The sequence below is a fragment of the Bombus vancouverensis genome, chromosome 15 (assembly GCF_051014615.1).
Source record: "Bombus vancouverensis nearcticus chromosome 15, iyBomVanc1_principal, whole genome shotgun sequence".
Lineage (NCBI taxonomy): Eukaryota > Metazoa > Arthropoda > Insecta > Hymenoptera > Apidae > Bombus > Bombus vancouverensis.
The window spans coordinates 1,813,557-1,830,590 of record NC_134925.1 but is presented as its reverse complement, the minus strand read 5'-3'; the positions used below and the strand labels follow the sequence as shown (position 1 = coordinate 1,830,590).

At 40.4% G+C, this 17,034-nt stretch overlaps 2 protein-coding genes across 13 annotated transcripts in view; one reads left to right on the top strand and one right to left on the bottom strand.

Annotated features, from left to right (window-relative positions):
• Positions 1-9,490: 9,490 nt before the first annotated feature.
• On the bottom strand, positions 9,491-16,372 carry LOC143303699 (uncharacterized). Of its 12 annotated transcripts, none has more exons than XM_076625136.1 (5): positions 16,287-16,372; positions 15,809-16,187; positions 11,755-11,856; positions 10,334-10,396; positions 9,491-10,216 (listed from the first exon to the last, which is right to left on the bottom strand). In XM_076625136.1, exons 3-5 carry the CDS (start codon positions 11,785-11,787, stop codon positions 9,494-9,496), a joined length of 819 nt encoding a protein of 272 aa, XP_076481251.1. In that variant the 5' UTR covers positions 11,788-11,856; positions 15,809-16,187; positions 16,287-16,372; the 3' UTR covers positions 9,491-9,493. The 12 variants fall into 12 exon arrangements, with proteins under 12 accessions (XP_076481251.1, XP_076481252.1, XP_076481254.1 ...); XM_076625137.1 differs by lacking the exons at positions 15,809-16,187; positions 16,287-16,372 and adding exons at positions 13,300-13,578; positions 13,663-14,007; XM_076625139.1 differs by lacking the exons at positions 15,809-16,187; positions 16,287-16,372 and adding exons at positions 13,300-13,472; positions 13,663-14,007.
• The window catches only part of Ance-3 (angiotensin-converting enzyme Ance-3), a 54,908-nt gene continuing 50,838 nt past the window's right edge, over positions 12,965-17,034 (top strand). The window contains exon 1 of the mRNA XM_033347281.2: positions 12,965-13,100. The gene's annotated coding sequence lies outside the window, so the exon portion shown is untranslated. The remainder of the gene's footprint in view (positions 13,101-17,034) is intronic.

Genomic DNA, 17,034 nt, shown 5'->3' with positions numbered 1-17,034 from the left:
CACGTGCCACATATTGATAAAGGTATAATCAAAAGTATATTACACGAGTCATTGAATAGTATAGCGTGTAATCAGCATGATTGTGTTATTTTCGATGGTCAATATCGTTAACGAAGCGTTGTAAGCGCTCGATTCAGAGGCAGCGGACCTTGATGGACCCTAAATAGCCCGCTGTCCTTCGTTGCATTTCGATATTCGATCTCGTTTCGTTTCCCAGTTATTAAACTGGCTTATTTAATCGAGCGGAAGAGACAGAAATAGAAGGAGAGAGAAATCGAGCAAGGAGGAAGGAAAAAAGGAGGAAAAAATAAAAGAACAAAGGCCGGCGATGGACTGTGCAATTAATGTGAAACGTATCGTCGTAAAATTGGAAAACTAATTGTATAGACTGTCGCTAAGGATCCTTATGAAAGTCTAACGAACGTTTAGTCATTGGACGAACGAGGAAAACCAACCGCCGACAGCGCGATGTTACGACAATGATCCCGTGGCCTTAATTAATGCCCTGCTGATGCTCAATCTAATCGACTCGTCAGCGCCACGCGACATCATTTACATTGTACTTAATTATGCTGATGGATACGCAGTTGAATATTTTTAATGTTTCGAGAAACCACGTTTCCTTTCTCTTTTCTGATTTTGTTGTCGCAAGTCTTTAATTTACCAGATTTCACGATTAGTGTGAGGAAAGGAAACTTCTCTTTTATTTTATTAACTTATGCTACTGCTTATCTGCAGTCCTTGAATTTTTATTTCTTAATCTCGCTGTTGTTTTAGCATAGAAAGAAACATTAATTAATAAAAAAAACAGCAACGAAAGATTAATTAGCTCGGCTAACTCAAGTAATTTAGCCGATCTCGTGTATCTAACCTTTCTATTTACGTACAGCCTTAAGTTGTCGTGTCAAATTGAAGCAATTATCCGCAGTACAGAATAATATTCATAGCAGTGGAGTTTTAACGGTGCAGTCGTCCTCGCGGTGACATCGTCGATGGACTGATTCACTTAAAACACGCTATCATTGACCAAATGTTTTTTCCACAGCATTAAATCATCATCGATCGAAGGTACAGAAACGAGGATCGATTAATCGTGTAATTACAATTAATTGGATCAAGACCTCCACGAAGCAAACATCATTTGCGTCTGATAGTCACGCGGAAGAGTGACTTGAAATTTCCAGGCCATGCAGAAGGCGAGCAGGGACACCTTGTACTCTAATTTCATACGACAGCAAGGTACTCTATATGTCTCGACTTTAAATGCAAACTTCGGATTTCAAACGATCTAATTAGTCGAGAATTAGAGATCGCTCTGAATAATATTCTCGTAAGTTCTCCTTAAACACTCGTTCGTCTTTCACCGATGCAAAAATCGAATCAAGTTTTCAACATTGATTTCGAATTAAACCAACTTGCGGAGGTCCATTCACTGTACGAATGTTCGAATCGAAAGAAAGTGATGTGGAATGGATTTAAGATCGAAAATACAACTGAACCTCTACCGGCCATGAACTGTACTGGCTCTGCTGGTCCTTGATCCGTCAAATTCGTCTCGTTGTAATTTATAGAAACGTTCGCTCGTGTTCCGGAACCGTGACGCGTCACGTCCAGTACTTGTACATGAATAAACCTTCTGTACCAGTTACGAATAGTACGATGAATCAGAAACGGCAACACCTTCGTATTTGCGTCAGGAAATGCAGAAAAAATAAAGTATTTCGTAGAATTTCGAATGTACGATCAGGTTATACTTACTTTCATAACTAGTTCAAAAAATTGGATGACTATTATTACCCTCTTGAAGTGCCTGTCAATAAAGATTAATTACAAGACACATTACGCTTCACCGAATTATCGAATTTAGCTTGAAACGTCCTTCTTTCCATAATGTACCATAGTGTACGTAGACGTACCATAATGTTCTTGTTAATCAGCAGATAAATTACATAAAGGAACATATTTACAGAGATAATATCCATTTACATCTGTAACTATAACCAAATTATGAACAAATTTCCAATTTTACCTACTGAATGTAATAAAATGCTGAAGCGTATAGTGCTCGGACCATAAAAAAATAATCTTAGCGTCATCTTTGAACTGTTGCATTCTATTTTCGTTAGTTTACGTTGGTTACGCAATTTATTGCAGAAACTAAATTGTTATAGATCCTTGGAATCTTAAGTATGTAGGTGTACAGACAGTTTGGCACAGGTCTCTCTTATCTTAACGGATCAAGACGCGACATTAAGTTCGCGAAATTCACCGACTTCTCGTATAGTAACCGGAAGTGACCGTTTCGTGGGCATCCGTTGCAGACGAATTCAGCTCATGGACATTCGATGCGCGTGACGCAGCGAGTAAATTGCCGGTCTGTTACTCGGAAGGCGGTGCAACCCACCGAAGACGCAATTAGCAATACGAATGCACCTTTTATGAGGTCGCCGCGTTGCCTTCGCGCGACGGGCTCGTTAGTCCATTTTTCCTTTTCCTTCGTGCCTCTTCCAGGGAAGCTTTCGGTCTCCTTAACCTTCAACGCTGACTTTTTTCATCTACTATAATGATTTTACTGCGACAACAGATCTCATTGGAATATTCATTGCTTCCTCCTTTCAAGACTAGCAGACTTCGCGCAGATTAACAGAAAATAACATACATTTGAAGAAGAATGGAAGATGGAAAAGTGAGAGATCGAGAAGATTGGATATTAGATTTAGTATACCTATAGTTATATTTAGATTATCCTGGACTGAAGCTCGACTTTTCGTTCGCTACAATAATTTTATTGCAATAAGAAGCCTTGTAGGAATACCGACTGCTGCCTTCTTTCGAAAAGAAAAAGCCTTGCATGAAATTATCAAAAAAATAATAATTCACCAAAGGTGAAAAAACGAAGGATCAATGCAATTCGATACTGGATTTACCGGTTATATTTAAATTATTCTGCAAGCTTAGATATTATACATGATGGTATTTTATTACTCGGACAGTTGGAACACGAGGGAGCTGGTCCTGGCGCAAGGACGTCGTTCCAGTGTAACAAACTAATTTCCTACTCGTTAGTCGCTCGGAACGACATCGAGAAAGAACTGCTTCGTATCCAGGAGCAACGATACTAGATATTGAATAGAAAATAGAAATTTTTAAGCACCTAAAGGAACAAAAAGTAAATAAAGTTCCACCCTCTGAAAGACTCTGAATATTATAACTACGTAAATACTTTACTTTAAATATTTTGTACATTGCCATACATTAAGCGCATTTCTTAGATTTCTTTAAATACATTAACACTCACAGTTTACTACTGAAGAATATTACTTTTAAATAATAACATCGACTAAGAGCCCACGGGTAGGTCGAGTTAGCTACAATATAAATTGAGTTAACCTGATTCTCAGCTGTTATACGACCGTGTTTTCATACCGTACGAAACACGTGCATCCACAGTAACCCATTGACTTTCTAAGCAACCAGATTCTCGATCTTTATCCGTAAATCAAACGAAGAATCCATGGGTGTTCTGTTGAACAAACATGATCTTCCCGAGGTCTATAGAACATATCAATGAAAAATAGTTCGCAAATTTTCATCAGACGAGGAAGGTTTATGGCATACAAATTGCGGAACAAGCCGTAAAGGACGGTGAAAAATGGCGCGGCTTAATTTACTATAAGCATTAAATCAAAGTCCACTTTGGAAAGGGAGCTATCTCGTTGAGTTTATTTGATTTATCGTACGAGCCTTTTAATTCCCACATATAATATATTACAAACTTGCATGCATAGTGTAGGAAATTTTCATCAATTACGAATATGTTGCCTTTATATTATTTCGTTTTCTTTGATTACAATATTTTACGATTTACTGTATTTTGACATTTTTTAATTGTTTTCGTAATGAATATGAAATAAAACTTTCGCAAGAACGTTATTAAAGAACTAGTAATAGCCCACAACTGAAAACGAAAATAGAATATTGCAATAACAAAAACGGCCAAAGCGTTACACGCTGACGCTTCGTATTGCAGAAACTTTTACACGTCGAGTCGTTCCGGTCGATGAAATAATCTGCTCGAGAAAATTGAGAGACTAACGCAGTCGTCAAAAATTTGCGTAACCGCAAATTCCATTAGGTATGTGTTCTAACTTTGATTGAACCATTGCGAAATGCACACGCAGATCGTTGCAATAAAAGCCTACGAGCGATTATCTGCAATTTCGCCTTCGTCTAATGAATACCCTGTCAGAACCAACGACTTCACGGCTTCGTTTAATCGATTTGCGGTATGGATGCAATTGTAATAGAAATTTACATAAACGGCGCGAAGTTGAATTGCGAGTACTTTCAAAATGGCAATGTAGATGCTTTGAAAGTAGCAACACGAATGCTGGTATTTAGTTAGTAAGCGCTGGTAAAGCAGATGCCTCTCTTAACTTGAATATTTCTTTATGTTTTGAAGGTAAAGAAGAACTATAATTCATTTCCAACGTTACTGATTCGGCAGAGAATAAGATTTCAACGCTAACAAAGGTTAGGACTAATCGTAAACTTAGGCTACAGACTTAGGCCATCGATTAACTACAGGCATTGACTAAATATGTAGATATATACAGAAATTCTGTATCTCATCGATCCTTCACTTGTTTTGTGACACAGATTCTGGAGTACCGACATGGAAAAAATCAGTGTTTCTTACGCCCTCTGTCATTTTCTGCGGCAAGCAACCTAATAAATTAACACTAACTAATCAACAAAACTATAATCGCGATTGCAATCAATCAGCTCTTATTATTTCTTACTCGATTCATAATTGTATCATATACAGGGTGGTTGGTAACTGGTGGTACAAGCGGAAAGGATGTGATTCTACGCGAAAAAAGAAGTCGAAAATATAGAAGTTTGGATGAAGTTATTTAGTTCTAGAATAGTCCATTCTTATTCATACTTTACTAAGTACCAAAAGTACTTACTATTAATTAATTAATTAATTTAAAGTGCACATGGACAGTCAGTCCATTCGTTACTCAAACAGCAGTGACCGTTGCCCATTCGCACGTGCGTGCTCGAGTAATAAACGTTCGTTCCGAGCCCATTCGCGACCGCGACCACGACCGCGAAATTCAAAAAATCGTTAAGCAAAACCAGAAGGATTTTGGGCATTTTGCAAGCACAACTCTATTACTTAATAAAACGCGATCATTCATTGTCGCAACGCTAACTCTTAAACTGAATTCAATGGAAATTACTATTTATTATATAAAAAAGCTACTTCAAATATTATGATATTCCAACTTATAATACTATATAATTAATTAAGATCTAACATTTTTATAATCTAATTTTAAACAACATAAAGCTGGATAAATTCTCATACGTATAATTCTCTAAGAAGATCTAAGAATTCATAATAAAAATTGCAAAAGACAATCGCGATATCATAATTCGCAACTCTAAAGCAAGCACGATTATCATTTTATCGTAACTCTAATTCAAACCGTAATCATTCTCTCGCGACACTAATAAAAAATATCGCGATTTGTCCAATGGGATGATGAGACAGTATATACATCGGCCAAAGAAAAAAAATACTATTACTACTACTACAAATACTAAAAGCGAGCATAGTGACAAAGTAGTAACAAGAATGACTTCCATGCTGTGGATGATCCAGAGGATGGGGAGTCATTGGTAGTTGCTCTCATCTCTTGCTGACAGTTTGCCGGGCCTCTTCGGCTTATAGCCTCTTCATTCTTTGGGTGCAATGCCCGTTGAAACTTAAATCTAAGCTCATCTTTATAATCACAAACAAAAATAAGACTTATAATGGTAACCTAAAAATATAAACCGAGGAAGCTGATTTAAGTGCACATAGACTGACCAACGATCACTTGTCGTTGTTGTTGAGCATGTGCGTGCTCGAGCAATATAAACGTCCGCTTCGAGCTTACTCGCGTCCGCGTCCGCGAAAAATCAATAGACAAAATCAGAGACGAGACCATGCTCTATTCGTACCAGTTTCATCGTCGAATTTTCAAATTAGATTTCCAAAAACAGGTTGGTCACACGAAAACGCGCCTACCCGACCAGAGACTGTGCCAACCCGTCCGGCCCTACCTACTTATAATTAGCGAACACACCAGACAGTATACTACCTATCCTACCCAGCCCTATATTTAAAAAATGGTAAAATAAGCACATCAACACATTCGCTCCACGGTTCTCACACATATACCATTTGCCTGAAATCGACTGACGAAGGCTAGTGACCATTGCGCAAAACGTGATAAGACACGTCTAAGGAAATTATATCGTTAAAATAAATGTAAGTAGATTTGGAATTATGATTGTAATTGACAGAAATATTAACACAGTGGTTATACTTAGTCGTATACGTGATATTATCACAAATTGTGATTTTATTGATACATACATTGAATTAATATATGTCTCAACATTTTTAATATTCTAAGTTGTAGCGAATGAAAAAAACGACGCAATTCCACAGCCTAACCACACACACGTACACACACAATGTGGAATATACGTCGTGCACGATACAGTAACATATCGTCAGTCGCTGAGAAATATTTACATTAATTATGGTCATCGTGCCCAATGTCTTTCTCCCATTCAAGTAGCACCTGGGCACGTGAATAAGATCCTGACAATGGGCACAAAAAGAGTTAAATCTGAAAATTCTGATCTAAAAATATGATTAGTTTGTCCAATTTATATTTAACGGACTAATACTCTCTGCTTTTATATTTTATTACTTAGTTTCAGATTATAATAATCCTACTTTGTTAATTTAATAAATCACTGAAATTTTAATATTACAAAAAAAGTAGCATTAATTGAAAAAAGACCAAGACTCGATAAAATGGAATAATTGTTAAAATGATTAAATCTAAATGTATTACTAAGATAGAAATAATCTCAGGCGATCTCTTCCTCAAAGCACTTTTTCAAAAATACAGAAGTAGCGTTCAAAATTATTGCTTCGAGTCAAAAATCTGCCTAACGTGAAGTTTCTTCTTGCACATAAAACTTTACACATTCTTGCACGAAAAAAATGAATTTTAACTCATATTTTAAACTCTATCTGAAGTCAAATAAACGAATGTGACTTAATATTGTTATGAAAGAGAAAATTAAATTCAACATTATTTATTGTATCATATATTGCCTGTATCGTCATTATCCTTGAGTGACAATTGCAGCTTTCATAGCAACGAAATCGGAGGACCAGTCTAGCCGTCCGCCATGACCGGGGGTAGACGCCCTCCTCTAGGCATCTGGTGAACAGGTGTCGCAGGCGGGGAGCCATGGTGACGATCGTCTCCACCCACGCTCGGCCTGGTATTCCGTCCGGACCGGGTGCCACGTCGCGGGATGCCATCCTCCTGGTTGCTTCGAAGAGTTCTTCTTCGGTCACTCGCAGTTCTTCGCTCCATCCTGTTGTGGTCGTCGTCGTCGTCGGAGGGGGAGGATGGCGCTGGTTGGCTCGTGTCCGTGTCCTCCGGCGGGAACAACGTCCCGATGACGTTGTCCAGCAACGCCGGATCCATGTTCGAGGCCCATGTTCGTAGTTTCTTCGTGACTATTTTGTAGGACCGTCCCCACGGGTCGGATTCGACCTCCTCGATCAGCTCCGTCCAACACCGAGCTTTCGCGGTTTTGATCTCCCGCTGAAGAGTGCGTCTCGCCTCTCTGTACTCCTCGTAGCAGCTGGAGATCTCTTCCTCGTCGCGCGTCAGCCTGCGACGGCGGGCCCTTAGGAATCTTCTGCGGGCCCGAACGCAGTTCTCTCGCATCTCGGCGATCTCCGGAGTCCACCAGTACGTTCCCTGGTCGCGTCTTCCCCCCGGGACGGAGCACGGCATCGAGGCGTCGCACGCCGCGCTCATGTATCTTCGGAGCTCCTCCGCCTCCTCGTCGATGCTTTCCTGCTCGGTTGTCCGTCGGGCGTCCCAGCTCCAGGCGGATACGATCGTGGCCGCCCGTAGCATCTCCTTGTCCCTTTCCTTGAAACGCCATCGCGGTGACGGGCGGCAGCGGTTTTCTCCCGGTCGTCGTCGTCTTCCGGCGTCGTCTTCGGCCCCCAGGACCACCTCCATCAGTATGTAGAGGTGATCGGATAGCGTTTCCACCCCCTCGGCCACTCTCCAGTCGCGGATTCGCCTGAGCAGCTCCGGGGTGGCCCACGTGATGTCCACTACCGAGGATCCTCTCCACGCCACGCAGGTGCTCACCGAGCCCCTGTTTGCCAGCAGGAGCCCCAGATCCGCTGCCCAATCGGTGAGCATTCTTCCTCGAGAGTTGGTCCTGGGATTTCCCCATTGCGTCGAGTGGGCGTTGAAGTCCCCGAGAACTAGTACTTGGCGGGGAAGGCATCTTCCGATGCACTCGCCGACTCGATCCAGGAAGTCCCCGTACGCGGCCAGGTCGATGTTTGGGGAGACGTATACCGCCACCACCGCTGCTGCCTGCCACTCGACCGCGACGAAGCCGCTGCCACGGTCCAGCAGGACGCCCGAGGCTGACGTCCACGTTATCCCTGCGGATCCGTCCAGGTCCCCGATCCAGTTGGGCGAGTCGAGAATGCGATGTGGTTCGGCCACCGCCGCCAGGGTGACCTCGTTCTCCTGGATAGTCTGAAGGAGCAGATCTTGCGCTCTTCTCGACCTACCGAGGTTGCATTGCAGTAGGCGCTTGAATTATGCGGTCACCTCCATGGCCTCCCCCCGGCCGTCCGCCGCTGTTGGTTCGGCGGCGCTTCCTGGTGTCCCTTTCGCGGCTGCTGCTGCTGCTGCTGCTGCTGGTTGGCGGATTGGTCGCTTCCTCTTGACTTTCGGGGGAGTGCATGCCTCTCCGCCCATCCTGTGCTTCGCGGGCGCCCCGAGCGACTCGCACAGGGGGCACTTGGGAGTGGAGGCGGGACAGTCTCTGGCGCGGTGTCCGTTCCCGCCGCACCTGTACGCAGGTGGCGCGTACGTGCCCCAGTTCCAGGCACCTGAAGCACTGCAACGGCCGCTTCGGGATGGCCCTTATCCTGGCGGTTGACCAGCCCAGGGCTATCTTCTCTGCCTGGGCCAGCTTGCGGGCCCCTGCTGCCGGACACTTGATCCATGCCGTCCCGAGGCCGCCTCTGGTGGCGCCGATCTCGCCCACCTGTACCTCCGCGCTGCCGCATCCTGCCGCCGAGGCCAGTGTCTATCCCGGTCACGCGTAGCTCCGCCATCCTGGTCGGTGTGGCGATTCTCACCGCCGTCGGGTCCAGCGCCTCGGCTAGACGCGTCGCCAGTAGCGTCGCCTTTCCTCTGTCCTTGTCTCCAGGGACTTTGATTATGATGGCCCCCGTCATCGCCTTTTTCATTTCCAGGCGTTCCATTCCGAGCTCCGAAAGCGGGATCCTCGTTCTAGCCGCTTCCAGAACGTCGGCGTACGACATCCTCGCTCCCTCGTTCAGCGTCAGGGTCACCGCGGATGTTCACGGTGCGCGAGGCGGCGTGGCCAGCTTGGGTGTCTTCAGTGATCCTTTCTGCGTTGCGGGGGCGCTCTGTTTCGGTGCGCCTGTCGTCCTGCCGGGCTGGGGCTGCTGCTGCCGTGCCCGCGTCGATGGTGGCGTGGTCGATCCTCTTCTTGCCGCCTCTCCTTCGGCGGCGACGGTTGTCTTCGTCCCGTTCGTCTTCCTCCTTTTCCTCCTTTTCTTCTTCGTTTCCGCCAGTTCCCAACCCCCATCCTCCTGTTCCCTTGGGGGCGACGTCGGTTGGGCAGCGCGGGGATCGACGGAGCGGTCCTTGCTCGGTCGTGTTTCGGGGGTGTGTTGCCAACGTGTGTCTTCGAATCGTTCCTCTATGGTCCTGAGAATGGAGGGTCCTAGTTCTCGGACTACTCTATCCAGGGCATCTAGGCGTGTCCTGTCGTTTCCGCCCTCTCGTGAAGGACGGTCGTATTCGGGCGTCGCGTCGGCGCATCGCGGGCACTCGTGGACGCGAGCAGCCAGTCTCCTCAGTTCCTGGCGGAGGGCTGCGTTCTCCTCTTCCAGCACGGACAGCCTCGTGTCTACGTCGTCGGTGCCTCGCGCTGGCCTCGTCCTCCTCGAGGATTCCGTGTTCCAGGCGGCGGTGATGTAACTCGCCGCGTTCTTCAGGGATCTAATGTAGGTCCCCTTGAGATGTGATGACGTCGTCGCGACATGCATTATCTCGGACTAATGAAAGAACAACCTGAGAAGACCCTAACCTTCCAAATTTTCTTCTTAATCGATAGTATTCAAAGCAAAATATACAGAATAGACAATCGAAATACGATATGTGAAGATACTTACATTCTTGGCTTTTGAGCCACCGTTCAATCGGTCCCAAAGAAGACGAACAAGTTGAAGGTGTATCTGTAACAAAACATAAAATACAGTTAACATCGTTAATGAGTAATAACGAACTTGGAACTTTTAGAGCATTTATAGCTTTTTAAATTACCAATCGTTTTTATTTTCTAATTAGCAATAATTCAAACAAAATATAGAAAATTGAACAAATTGAAATACAATACGTAAAAGTATTTACGTTTTTGAGCTCCTGGGGAGGCTTTATCCTCTTGAGACTCTAATATCGAAACGAATGTTCAAAAATATATATATATATAAAAAGAAAAATAAAAGACTACATTACCGCGACCGCTTAAATTACAACCGGCGAACAAAAACTTTATTACTTTCGCGTATGATTATGCGATTGAATTTAATAAAAACTATCGTTTGAAAATATTGAAAAATACTTTTGCGTAGCAAACACTGACTCTACAAACCCCATTGCGCGCAGTCCCAAATATTCTCTGAAAATAGAGTTGTGTAATGGCGGACTGGGGGGGGGGGGTGTAAAAGAAGCGAAATATCGTTTCGATATTTTTCTTCTTTTCTCTATCGAACGTTTATTTAGAAAATACTGCTATCTTCTTTACATTAAAAAAATTATTATTAAAAGATTAAAACAAGTATGAAAAATAGTTAAAAATTATGAGATATTTCTCGATATCGAACAAATGTTTACGAATACCGTGAATGCAGTGCAATCGTTTGCAAGAATTATACTGTGAATGTTCGTTACTAGAATATGAAATATACACTCCACTAATACACTATAATCGCGTGTTATAAATATTTCAAAATATTTGCAAGAATCCAAAAATTCACAACTAGATATACTTAAAGAATACTACAGAAACGCGCGCGAAACCTTGCTTTGAAGCTTTTGAGCCTACTAGCGCGCCACCTCTGTTAAAAAGATATAAGCTACGAATTTGCAAGTATATGACGTTAACTGTATCAAATTCACATAATATAGCAAAATAATTTGAATTCGATATGTGAATGTTACCATGCCTATCGAAATAAGTTAAAACTATTTTTATTAAGATTTCTATGTTTCAAAAGCGTCTATACGAAGCTATCGTTAAATTATCAAGAATTCTATATCTCAAATCACATTAAAAAAGTAAAATAATTTGTTAGAAATTCGTTTGAAACGAGAATGATTTGGTATATTCGATCAAGAACAATGGTTTATTTAATCTTATTTACTTTCGTCTTAGTATTCCAAATAATTACGAAATTATCTATTATGAAATATGTATCAAATATATTTTAAAGTAAATATAAATTGTATATCAAATGTTACCCATGCTCGAATAACAAGAATAGAATTGTTCATACACAACTATCTTATGTAGTCAAAATAAATTAAACATTACCAAATTTCCATGAAAATTCATCGGATTGATCATTAATCGTCATTGCGTCCATATATTAATATTCCAGTTACTTCTATATTATCCCTGCCATCGATCAGTAACCTGCACAAAAAAATAACTACAAGTTAAAACAAATGTATAAAATAATTAAATGAAAACACAATCAAACTCAAATTTTATTACGAAAGCTTACGATAAAAGCTACGGTAACAGTAACATTTAATAAATAGACGACCGAAGAAAAATTAAAACAAAAGATTTCAGAAAATCGCTTAATTTCATTATCTTAATGTTCAATGAATTGTTAAATAAATGTGTATTAATTAAACGATAATAATAACGAGATGTATACGATAGTAAAAGGTATAATAATGAATAGTAATGAGGAAGCGACCCCACCAATAGGTTAAAATGCGTTGCAAACCTGACGCAATACGATCCACGTTATCGATACGAGAAGAGACGACTAAATGACGCCTTAGTTTCGCAGAACAACTACCAAAGTGGTGGGGGAAGGGGGGACCCACGAACCGGTGGCAGGTACGCAGTTGAACGATTGTAAACAAAATAAATGTATACATCTACAAAAACATTCGCCTTCTACGTAGCGCTACACAAACCTTTCCAAATTTCAAACTAAGCACACATTACGCAATATTTACATATATCTACACAATGATTACATCGATCTTTACAAACATCGTACAATAATTCGTATACTTACTGGCAGCGTTCAGTATCAAAGACACGTCTGTCTAACTCGGACCGCGAGAAAGAAAATGAAGCTGCTGACGCTGTATATACAATTTCGTGTCTTGCAAAAGGGACATATGAGTGGCTGTACTAAACTGTTTAGCATTCTATTTTAGCGACACTAAACTTTTGAAGATATCGAAAAGTTATAAACCCTAACGTGACCGCAAGAAGCTTCACGTGCAAGCTTAATGGGAAAGCAAGAAACTCGAACAATCAGACAATGAAAGAAAAATCGGGGCACGCCCGGAACGAACGAGATCGCGATCCCTCGAAAGAACTAACAAACCTACGCGACGTATCTCCATGCACGAAATAACCGTAAGGTTCAGTGGAAAGCCCGAGAATTGACCGTCACTCGATTCCTGTTTCGCCATTCGAAATTTACACAAATCACGGTCGATGGCACCACCGATGATGCATCTCAGTGATCCACTGGTAATCCAGCCGTGAATCTAGCACATTGGCCTGCAACGACGACAGGCTGTCTTTACAAGAAAACCGATTTTTGTGGACATTCGCGGCAGGGACAATCGCAGTGCGTGTGTGATTTTGCTGTGGACACCTACGGTCGGGACAATCACGATGCCTGTGTAAGTCTTTTATGAACATTAACAACACGCTTTTTTATTTATGAATTATAGAGGTTAAAGGTTAGAGGAAACATTAATCCTCCCTACTCGGAAATTTCATAAGGTGGTTTCCGATATACTCTTATGGATTTCCATGAGTAAGCAGGTTTAATGTTCAATCTACCATTTCTTTTGCAAAACATAAAGCGGGGTGGTTTACGTCTCCGAATATCATCTTCTTCTTTACGACTTGTACGAAGTAAGCTGCCACCTATGTGTCGTTCGATTTGAGGATTACTGTGTGGTCCACTAATTAGGCTGACTTCTTTTCGTTCATGTAAAGAGATTTACTCGCATGCAGGAATATTGTGGCCGATTTTTAATTGCCAATATCTAAAAAACAAAGCCGCAAATGCAATTTTTTTATTTTTGATTCTCGTCTTATTTTGGCTTCAAGAATCACTCCTTAAATTTTCTGACATCTGTAGCCGAACACTCTCTATAATATTCGTTACATTAATAATAGAAACTTGTTATATTTTTCATTATTTTAATTGTAAGAATACTAAATTTAATAATTTACCTCTTTTAAGTTTCTTTTAATTTAATTTAATTTTTTAATAATCTTTAATTCAATAATTTTCCTTCTCCGGTGTCACGTGCAGCTCCAAATCAAACTTCTTTGTGCAACAGCATGATCTCATGTAACGAATAATACCCAAACTGTGATCGATAAACGAAGGAACACATATTTTACAGTTTCTCCAAATTTGACAAAGTTATTTTCTGATGGTAGCCGGTGATTTTTCGTGGAATATTAGAGAACTGTCATGGCTCTAAATTCTAGGGATTTTCAAAAGTACAAGCGTGCAAACAATAACGTAAAACCACTAGATTCAAGATTCTGCGAGGCGTACTCTCGTTTCCTGTTGCAATACCAAGCTTACGAGTTATGGCCTCGTTAATTCTGGAACGATCACAGGACGAAAATTATTCCACCAGCGTCCTTCACGCTCACAATGGCGCTATAGTTACGCATTTAGTTCCATGCGCGGGAAAAAGTGACGACACCAATTGTCGTACGATTATTTCATAGTGAATCAAATTAATGGATATCGTAATGCAAATAAATTGATTATAAGCGTATAATTATAATAATTTGATCATTCTTATATTTTTAGTATTATGTTCGTGTTCTTGGTAGCGATTCATTTGTTATGCATACGGTAATGAAATAATTGCACACACGCACATTTGCTCCGGGAAAATTGTTTCCATATCATCAACGGAAGAATTTCTAATTACCGCGTAATCAAAAGTCAAGGAATCGGTATCCTTGTGGCAGATGGCTTGAATAATCCACATTCAGAAACACGCTATTCTGTTGTGATTTGTACGTCAGAAGTTGTACAACCTACATCGAAAACAATCTCGAATGAAGAAAGAAAGATATATGGACAGGAAGAAGTTCTATAGAATGTATTATAAATAGACTGCCTGATGTAAACCTACATTGAATTGAATTGAAAAAACACAGCTGTTTCAGTCTTCGGCGACAATGATTTTTTTAAGCAACGTGCAAACAATGACACGATAAGAAAAGGGGGCAGTAGTTGATTCAAGAGTTTTCAATGAAATTTCAGCGACTTCTTGCGTCTCCCGCTTTTTTATTTTTTATTAAAATCGCTTTGTGAGTCAGTTTCTTATGCAATGTTTCACATTCACGATTTCGCGCAGAAATCGTAAATGACGCTGCTTCCTCTCTTGTCGATTCTATCGACGATAAATAATTACTCTAATTGCATGTACTATCTTCGTATCATCGGCCTTAGATCAACGATAACAATAATTATGGTGCTATTCATGACTTACATTGTAATTTCATTTTTCTAAATGTGTGTTAAAATTCATTGAAACCTGTTAATGTGATTGAAAAATTTGTTCAGGGAAGAGGATGCATAAAACAAAATGGTGAATTGAGTAAATTGCGCCGAAAGATTCAGTTTTAATTTTTTGATACTAGTTAAATTTGAACTGGTAATTGTAATAGCTCTTAATGAACATTATATCTTTTATATTTACACAAGAAATAAAAATTTCTATTATTTGGGTCATTTAGGCTTTTTCAATCGTATATTTATAACATTTGACGTTGCCTAATCGTCATAGGTCGGGCAGGAATTTCCAGTACATGTCTATGTGTGAACGACAATACGCAATCACGTTAATGACTGCGTAATACAGAATTGCGAAGATGTGTCGCGTGTCCTCCATTTCCGGTTCACGCTGTTGATGCTCTTCGTAACGAAGTTGACACAAAAAAAGTCGACGTCGTGTAACGATCTTCTTTATTTATAAAATTCACTCTACGATTCCAAAGGTGGAATAAGGTAAAATAAAAGAACAGAGATATCTTTCGATATTTTTCATTAACGAGACATCAACGAGAATTGAATCGTTAAATTTTACGTCAACCTCGTATTACGATTCAATGAATTTTTATACATACACTTTCTTTTATAGGGTACTTATAAAAAGCGAGACCAACTTCATAAATTATTATTTATCGTTTGAAAATATATCTGAATAATATATTCACTTACTATAATATATAGATCTCAATCGTCTTGTTTGAAACCAGGACATATTCTAATACCTATGAACGGGACTTTATGTAACAAGATTGATGAATCGATGAAATAACTTCTTTTTTAGGATTAGCTTCTCACCTATGAAAATAGTCCAATTTGTCTCCAATGCAATAAGCGTATCGATGTCACGTTTTAGATTCTTTGCGACGATTTTTACACCTGATTTGCTATTTTTCGCTTGTCTTTTCTCGCGAAACGCGTCGTTAACCTTCACCCAGGAGTCTGACGGACCGATCGATGAAAAGAATTCAATCATTTAGCCGATCGACCTTGCCATCGTCGTAGCGTTGCATTTTGAATAATTCTTGAGCGTGCTCGCGTAATACCGGTAACACGTATCACTGTTTTCCCACGTTTCATCGGTTACCTTGTAATAACGCTGACAATCGCCGTTTTGTGTTATATAGCTACAATGGAATTGTCAGTTTGCGCGGAAGATGGACAAAGTTTTGCATCCCTGCGTATGTTAGAAAATGTGAACATGATGAATTAAGTTTAGATATAGATTTAGTGAAAGTGTACCGAAACGTAACGTGGATGTGAGGAAATATCTTACAGATTTACTTTCTTCGCCAAATTGCTTATGCAATTCCACTCTAGAGGAGTTTCTCTTACTTAATCGCTCGTATGTTTCCTTGACGTATCAAATCACACTTATTGCATTACTCGAGAAGCGTAGATAGCATTATATATTATTCAATTCGACAATTATTTCAATCTTTCTTCTCGACGTCAAATCACATGTGTACTTTGTTATTGTATTTAAATTAGGAACCTTAAGATGTCAATTAATCTCGGGATCTCCTCTTGTTGCATTAAATTACCCTCCATTTGCTTTGCAAATAAACGTGTTTTATCATCTTATGCCATACAACTTCCACGATTAACAAATGAAGAAGTAAACATGCAGTAGTAAAAAAGTGATGAAATAAAAGAAGTTTCATTACATCAGAAATAATTGAAGATCTTTTTCTATATCACGCATAATATACAAGATCCGGCTGAATAACAAGTAAAAGCGATCATTTAGACGTACCAGTCCGGAATTAGCCATGTTCAAGTATACTCGATACATTTCCAAACTCGATTTTCTCGAAGACTAAGCCGAAAATGAAAAAATGTTATTCCGCTTTTACATATTACCTGGCCTGGCCCTGTATATTATATTTATAAAAGGTTCTTACGAGCATTCGAATATTTTCGTGTGTCACTGTAAGCATTCGTAAAACATACAGTATCTTCTTTGACTTGGGAGAGAGATAATGAGCGTAAAGACCTATCAGCTACCAACAAAAAGGCTGAAG

Coding starts and splice junctions, on each gene's coding strand:
- LOC143303699 (XM_076625136.1), bottom strand. CDS start 11,787: ATGATCAATCCGATGAATTTTCATGGAAATTTG. Junction 10,397..11,754: donor TGAATTTTCATGGAAATTTG/GTAATGTTTAAT, acceptor GTTTTGTTACAG/ATACACCTTCAACTTGTTCG. Junction 10,217..10,333: donor GTGGCTCAAAAGCCAAGAAT/GTAAGTATCTTC, acceptor TTCTTTCATTAG/TCCGAGATAATGCATGTCGC.